This window comes from Borostomias antarcticus (genome assembly GCF_949987555.1).
Source record: "Borostomias antarcticus genome assembly, chromosome: 15".
In the NCBI taxonomy this organism is placed as follows: domain Eukaryota; kingdom Metazoa; phylum Chordata; class Actinopteri; order Stomiiformes; family Stomiidae; genus Borostomias; species Borostomias antarcticus.
In genome coordinates this window covers 20,844,821-20,853,301 of record NC_140248.1, presented here as the reverse complement: position 1 = coordinate 20,853,301, position 8,481 = coordinate 20,844,821, and the positions used below count along the sequence as shown (strand labels likewise).

Genomic DNA, 8,481 nt, shown 5'->3' with positions numbered 1-8,481 from the left:
GCAATTACTATGTCATCAACAGGCTATAAAATAAGTGTTACTTTATCTGTTCCCATGTCTCAGCCATGCCCCGACTGTTTTCTCTGTGTCCTCTCTGCGGAGTGTTTGCTTGTGTGCTTTACCTCTGAACACAGTACGTCAGTGTGGCTAGCCTGAGCTTTGTCTGTTTGTCTCACCTTTGGTACATGTCTGTGTGTCTCACCTGTCACCAGGTAGACACTGGATAGCAGCTATGGCTAGGACCTGAGAACAGAGAGAGAGAGAGAGAGAGAGAGAGGGAGAGAGAGAGAGAGAGAGAGAGAGAGAGAGAGAGAGAGAAAGAGAGACATCCTCTTTATCATACATCACATGTCCCATGTTTTCTACTGTACTTTGCGGTTACTGCATCACCGCCCAAGTTACAGTGCTCTGAATTGCAGTTAGGTTGTGGTCAGTAGAGTCGGAGGTGGTCTTGCTGCTGTGCTCTACCTTGTCTGGTCAGTGTTGCTGTTGCCGTTACACTCCTGCAGGGCGAGGCCCCTCCCCTGAGACCCGCTGTCCTCGGAGACATCGGCCTCTACGTGTCCGTTAGACAGCTGAGCGTCCCTCTGACCGTTGGTGAGGGCTGCTCGTTCCTGCAGGGACATGGTTACGGCAGAGGTGGGCACGTGCGTCCAGCGCGCCCCCCTGCAGCGCAGCAGCTGCCCGTAGGCCCTGCGGAAGTCCCGGTTGAGGGCCGGGTACAGGATGGGGTTGAGGGCGGAGTTGAAGTAGCCCAGCCACAGCACCACAGAGTGCACAGAGCTGGTGGCGGGCATCTTCTCCACCCTGAAGCCCATGCAGGTGTAGAAGGTGAAATAGGGGAACCAGCAGATGATGAAGGCCCCCAGCACGGCCGCCAGCGTCACCGTGGCCTTGTGCTCCCGGGTGGTGGCGGCCGCCGAGGGCGTGCGCGCGAACGACGGGGTGGCGGCGCGGATACGCCGCGCCTGAGAGAACGGAGCAACACAGGCAGTGAATAGACGGCAAGAGTCTCAGTGGCCTCACATCACACGACCTTACATGACTAGCACAATCATTATAGCTAACAAATCACAATGCTCCTTTTTTTCTAAGATGATGAGTAAAACACAGACCTGTTCCCGCGCCACCCTGAATATGCAGTGGTACATCCCGCACATGACCAGCAGGGGGAGGTAGAAGGTGACAAAGGCGTCCAGGACCACGTAGTTGTTATTCCACTCGAAACGGCAGGTGCGCCCCTCCTCCTTGTCCCCCATGCCCCAGTCCAGGTGCTGCACTCTGAAGTCTGCAGTGTTCCAGCCCAGGTGGATGGGTACAAACGACACCACCAGTGAATTGACCCAGATGGTGGCTATGGCCAGGGTCACGCGGACGCGGGTGACCCTCCTGGGGTAGGAGAGTGGGGCTGAGATGGCCAGGTAGCGGTCCACGCTGATAGCAAGCAGGCTCTGGATGGAGGCTGTGCAGAGCATCACATCCAGAGATATGTAGATATTACACAGAGCTCCCCCTAGAGGCCATCTGCCGCTGCGCAGCTCCAGAGTGGCGGACAGCGGCAGCACCAGCAGGCCCAGTAGGAGGTCTGTGACCGCTAACGACACCACGAAGCAGTTGGCGACACGGCGCAAGCGGCGGCTGAGTCCCACCGCCAAACACACCAGGACGTTCCCGCCGATGGTCAGCAGGATGAAAGACATCAGCACCAACCAACGGAGAGCCAGGGAGATCATGCTGTCCCTCCCTCTGCCTGTCCTCTCATCAGCCCGTAGCACTGTCGGTGTCCCAGCTCCAGGGATTGTAATTGTAATCTTAACCACCGCAGGGAGCTAGGCTTCCACCCACTCACTTCCCTTCCTCCTAGAGAAGTAATATCAGCAGCAGCAGCAGTAGAAGAAGTAGTAGTAGTAGTCGTAGTAATAGTACTACAGTAGTAGTATTAACGCCAGGAGTAGTAGTAGTAGTTTAAAGTAGTAGTAATAGTTATAGTAGTAGTATAGGGAAATATGTATTATTATTATTATGATTATTATTATTATTAGTAGTAGTAGTAGTAGTAGTAGTAGTAGTGATAGTAGTGCTAGTATTAGCAGCAGTAGTAGTAGTAGTAATAGTACTAGTATTAGCAGTGGTAGTAGAAGTGGAAGTAGAACATTAGTAATATTAGCAGTAGTAGAAGTAGTACATTAGTAATATTAGCAATAGAAGTAATTGTAGTAGTAGTAGTAGTAGTAGTAGTAATAGCAGCAGTAGTAGTAGTAGTAGTAGTAGTACAATAGTAGTAGTAGTAGTAGAGGTAGTAGTAGTAGAGGTAGTAGTAGTAGTAGTAGTAGTAGTAGTAGTAGTAGTTGTAGTAGTAGTAGTGGTGGTAGTAATAGTAGTAGTAATAGTGTTAGTAGAGCTGGTACTGAGCAGTACTCTCCGGTCTGTGGACAGTCTCCATCAGAATACCGTCGGCCTTTCAACTCTCCTCTGAATGAAGAGGGAGGGGTCCATGTGAGGATGGAGAGGAGGATCTTTCTCAGACATTTCTGTTTCCTCAGGACCACAGACGATGTCCTCTACAATGAAATCTCTGCTGGAAAGGAAAAGAAAAGAAATATTGTACTATTTACAGTATTAGCCGTAATGCATAGAACTCACTCTCAATGTTATATTTAGCATGCTGACATAACGTGGCACAAGATGAAGGTCATGTTAGTGAGACCGTGGTCTGTTAGTGAGGTGGTCTTGCATTGACTTTAGGAAAGACATATTTGAATATGCAGGAGAGAATACAGTTGACTGCTAAGACTATGGCACTAAGACCAAGGGCCCAGCAATGAAATCCTGCAGAATAAACAATGTTTAGGGGCACTGAATGCCCCTATTGTTCTCACATAGTCTCTATGGTTAGAATATCAGGTTATCGCCTGCCTCACTTGGTTCATTATACCTTATTCATCATTGTATATTAAGTTAGGAAAATGTTAATGAATGGATTCGCCTCCGACAATTTGAGATATTCTTCCGTCTGAAAGGTCACCAGCGCTTTAAAAACAGACATTAGCCTGGGGCTTGGTTAATCTACAAGGCATCTGACTCCACCGAAGAGAGAGAGAGAGAGAGAGACAGACAGATGTAGAGGTCACAGTCGAGGGTCTGCTTAACATACGCATTTGAAATTGACCAAGACAGTGCCTTTGTGACCCTTTAGACTGCGAGTGCCCACCCCCCTCCCCTCCCTCCGTCCTGTACTGAGGTGCTGCTAAGTGTTCCCATTACAGACAAGCTATCTGACACCTGCAGCAGCCTGCTCGCTGCAGGTACCCTCATTAAGGATAGATGATAGTGGAGGCCCAGGAGTGACAGTCGCACGTTCTGTCTGATAATGAGAACAGACTGCGCTATCAGAGCCCAAATCAGATTAGCGAGGTCAGACAGCATCCACACTGCACTGGGAAACAGGACGGGACACACATTAGAGCCTGTCTCCAATGTGTAATCTCAAATGATTTACTGAACTCACATAGTCCAAACTGAATTAGCCCTCGGCTGTGGATGGTTGAAAGAGCGTGAATACAGCTGAGCTCCACAGAGGCCAGACCTAGAGCTTTCATAGTCAGATGAAAGGAAAGGCAAGCCCAGGCAAAGGTCCAAACACGAGGCGTGGGTTCTGTCGCAGTGTGGCACTTATTCAACGACGTCATCTGAGACCTGATTGACAGGAGCCTACTACGGCAGCTACAGTAGACATTCTGCAGGCAGCACTGGGAACATGCAAGCATTCATTCTGCAGCCTATACTCCAATTACACCCGGACATACAGTAATACAGTACGTTTGATCACGGGGTCACCTGTCACATTGCTGCTACAGTATGTAAACGTATATGGAGCAGGGGGAGTGGTGAACAGGCAGTGTGAAAAAGACCAATGGCCAGTTTAAACAGGGATGAGAAAATATCACACACCATAATGCACTTTTATAATGCAGACACACACACACACACACAATGTACAGTATATACAGTAGATAGGTTGTGTAACTCCTACAGCACGTGGTCTTCAGCCGTTTCTTGATCTCATACTGTATTGGACTTTCAACTGTGACACAGTCTGACTGTTACTGTTCCACCATTGAAAAGGACAAATCTTTTTCATACAATTTCCTCTTAACAGTCACTCTCCACAAGTGTCTAGACAAATAATTACCACTGAAATAATTACCACTTAGAAGAATGTATAAACCAACCTTGACATTTACAGCTATTTTGAAAGGAGCCATGAACTGATGACTACCAAATGGAAAAAAGAGCTAGAGCAAATAGAAAGAAAGAGAGAGAGAGAGAGACTATGTTACCAGTGAAAAAGACATTGATTTACCCCCCCCCCCCCACACACAAAAAAAAGGCAGGGAAGAAATGCAACTGAATACAAAAATCGAAGTGCACAGAGAAACAACCATCTGGCCTTTTCGACTGGATTAAGTAGATCAACACAGTTGAGTAACACAATACTGTACTGTTTCACACAATGACCTTGAGCATCACTCTGTGAGCTTTGGCAACACATTAGAAGAGTGTTGAGGGTCTCAGCCGTGCCCTCCCCCTTGGATTAACTAAGTAAAACCTTTTAAGTCAATATGGATACCTCCAGGGTGGGAACACTTATCCGTTTCCATGGAGACTGTGGGTCCAGTGGTGTCCCTGGTGATTGAAACCTGCAGTGGCCTGTCACTGTCACACGGGCTCAGCTCCGCCATGGAGGGACGGACGAACAGCACAGCCAGCCCACTGAAGTGGAAGAGCATGTTTACAAGAACATGCACAAGTAATGCAATTATTATTATCTCTGCTTTCACTTAGATGTTTCACTTCCATGTTGCTCGCCGGCACTACAAAGAGAACGGGTGAAATAGAAGCCCAGTTTCCGTGATGTAAACGTGAGGTCACCTTACAGCCTACATTACATAATTCATTTGGCTGGTTGGCGGCCTATGAGAATGGGCCAAAAACCGTCTCGCTGAGCAGCATATGCGGTGTGCGGCTGAACAAAAACAGTGGATCCATACCAGAGGTGCCTGAGATGGTAGTATATTTGTGGCAGGTAAGGATGAGTTTGTTATAAGGCTGGAAGACAATATCCCTTTGAACTGAGTTTGTTTATTAGATCTGGAGTTTTTTCAGTAAAGGTGACCAGACGGGTGACTGAGGGTGGCGCCATGCGGGTCACCCCGTGTTCTCATCTCTCCACGGCTCTCTAGATCAAGGGTAGATACAGAGCAAAGGGGACGTTATTTTACAAGACTAATAAAGTCAACTGGTTCCACTGTCACGAGGCCCTCTCACACAGGGACTCATGTAAACATCTAAGAGACTGACTGCATGCATCTGCCTTCCGTCTCCCTAGTGCCTCTCTCTCTCCCTCCTATCTTCTAACCAGGTCCAGTGGATGCCCCACTGTCACCAGCAGACCACCCTGAGTCCGATAGATACCCCCGTGTCAGCTGTGGATGTCGTAGTATTTAGGGGTGGGTATCGAGTCGAATTTCAAGAATCGATTCGATTCCGATTCACAAGGTTTGGAATTATCACGATTCAATTCGATTCTATTCGATTCTATTCAATATCGGTTCGGTTTGTGTTACTAAAACCTGTTTTTTTTAGCTGTAACCTTAATTACATGACTGCCAAGTTATGCAACACATCAATACTAGGGCTGGGTATCGATACTGATTTCCAAAAATGAATGGATGAATGAATCGTTTAATTAATTAATTAACTATTCATTCCTTCATTTATTCATTCATTCATTCATTAAATAAAAGATCGATTTTGGGATTCATGAATCGATTCTGAATCATTTGATTCAGAATCGATTCAGAATCGATTCAGAATCGTTTTTTTAAACCCAGCCCTAAACACACACACACGTACACACAGACACCAGTCCACTTCCGGCTTTAGGCCTGGACCTAGTCCCCCCTTCCCCTCACCCTCACCCGGGTCCGTATCCTTTTCCTACCCCCGACCCCTGCCTCTACCTGGACCCAGGCACACTCACACACACACAGACATACACCAGTGTTTGCCATGTCTCTCCTATAATATTTTTAGCCTCTCTTACTCTGAAAATGTAATTGAATGTAATTTATTGCTTTATAAATGTTCTTAGCCAGTAGACAAACATACTCCAGGAGCTTGCTCGATCGCCTTGTTGAGAGGGGTCAGGGAAGAATTTTTACAGCTCACTTATCTGGCCCCCGGTTGACACTGGTTTTTTGCTTCCCTCTGGAATATGTAGGGGTGGGTCGTATGCCCACCTCCCTTGTTCTCTGTAAAGCGCATTGTGTTGCCTCTGGGTATGAAATGCGCTATACAAATAAAGCTTTGATTGATTGATTGATTGATAGTACAGGTTAAAATATTTCTGTTTCAATAACGTCTGGCTCGTTGCTAGCTATGGGCACACTCGAAAAACTCTAAAAAGTATGATATACGTGGATTTCAAGTTCAGGAATTACATGGTTTATGCTTACCAAGCTCTGAAGTCTGTAAGCACCATAGGTCCTTTCGCCTCTGCATTTCGAAACAACAGCTAACTTGTAAATAGTACTAATTTCACCAAACATACAACAGCCATCCCATCACACTGTAAAATTCATCCGAATCTGAATTTAGTACTGTTTACTGTTGTTTCGAAATGGCAAAAGGACCTGGTGTTTACAGGACGACTTCAGAGCTTGGTAAGCATAAACCATGTAATTCCTGGACTTGAAATCCACGTATATCATCCTTTTTAGAGTTTTTCGAGTGTGCCCATAGCTAGCAACGAGCCAGGGTGCGCGCCGACGTTATTGACACAGAACTCTGTACTGCACAAAACTGAAATATTTTAACCTGTACTAGTCAGATACATGCCAGGGAAGCCAGGAATAGGGCTAAACATGAAATTCAGTGTACATATCCTTTAACAACGTCTGTCCCATATTGGCAGTCACAGAAGAAACCTAATTGAAGTGGCCCTAAAACTGCTTCAAACCATCTCAGTAAATTTAGCTTAACGCCTCAGTGCCTCAACTGTTGTACTGATACATCCTCACAGTCCGGTATAAACCAGTGTGTCAACAGGCTGGGGCCTCCTGAAATGAGGATACATTACTGAACAGAGCAACACTGCAGAGCCAGGACACAATCCATCAACGACTGTACTGAATGGTGTCAACCTGACCTGTTAATGTTTAGCCTCAGACAAGTAATCCCAAATGACCTACTACTGTAGGTTACACTTCCACGTAACACACACGCACCCGCACACACATACACACACACACACACACACACACACACACACAGACGCACACACACACGCGCAGATGGAGATATGTACAAAAATGCTTTAAAAAGATTTTGTCCTGACCGATCTTGTCCATGCCAAAATCAGCATACAATAAACATACTTAGTAAACATCCAGAAGAATCTCTGTATGGCTACTTGTGGGAGAACTGAGTACACAGTGTACGGTACATTTACAAGTGAGATGCAAATCATGTCACATGCACATGCACATACAGACGCTGTAAGTTAAACAACTTAACAGCTCAGCAACTTAACACTCGTTCGTACTGTAAATGAATGAAAAGTCATACCGAAATGTATAGCAGCAGTGTCACAATGTTGCCTGAGCAAGCAGCACCCGTAGGACCACTGTAGCTGATGTAGTTAGATACTGTGAACCCTCAGTCTCACCTCAGAATACTCCTTCAGAACGATGATGCTCCTCACTCCAAACAATCTCTGTCCGGGTCATAAATATACAACACCGCTGCCGTCTAACTGTTCAGTCTGTTCCCCTCTGTCTCTCACACCCTCTCCTGCTCCCTCCCTTCACCCCCCCCCCCCCCCCCACCCCACACACACCCCCCCACACACACTCTCTCTCTCCTCCTCTTTCACTATTTCCGTGCCATCCTCTTCCTGGGGATTGTCTGCGCCCCTCTCTTCTCTGTTTTACATACGGTGTATACTTTAACCTGGGTTACATACGGTGTATACTTTAACCTGGGTTACATACGGTGTATACTTTAACCTGGGTTACATACGGTGTATACTTTAACCCCCGAGCTCTTTAATCCACTCTCCATCCGGGGATCTGTTGAGCTCCCTGATTCCCCGGCAGAGAGCCTTAAGGTCTCACCCGCCACACCCACAGTCCCCTGCCTGGATACAACTCATCAGCATGTTCATTCATTCATGTCATTATTATCACTCATAATTCATTCTGTTCAGTATTCCAATACACCTCCTTACTTCTGTCTTGTGTAGTTGGTGGGGTCTTTTAATTGTGAATGTACTATTTCCTCATTTGTCTTCCTGTTAGCGCTCTACTGTAGCTCATCCCAGTCAATTGGATTACAGTATGTTCTTTGACAATTTAAACAATTGTCTGTGTGCGACAAGAGTATTTCTGTGACAGAGCAAGAAAAACGTTCGATAAATTA

General features: G+C 46.5%; 1 protein-coding gene across 1 annotated transcript; it reads right to left on the bottom strand.

Moving 5' to 3' along the window:
• Positions 1 to 464: 464 nt before the first annotated feature.
• hrh2b (histamine receptor H2b) lies at positions 465 to 1,733 on the bottom strand (the record flags this gene model as incomplete). Its single annotated transcript, XM_084450373.1, has 2 exons — positions 465 to 968; positions 1,116 to 1,733. 2 exons carry the CDS (start codon positions 1,731 to 1,733, stop codon positions 465 to 467), a joined length of 1,122 nt encoding a protein of 373 aa, XP_084306499.1.
• Between the last annotated feature and the right edge of the window lie 6,748 nt (positions 1,734 to 8,481).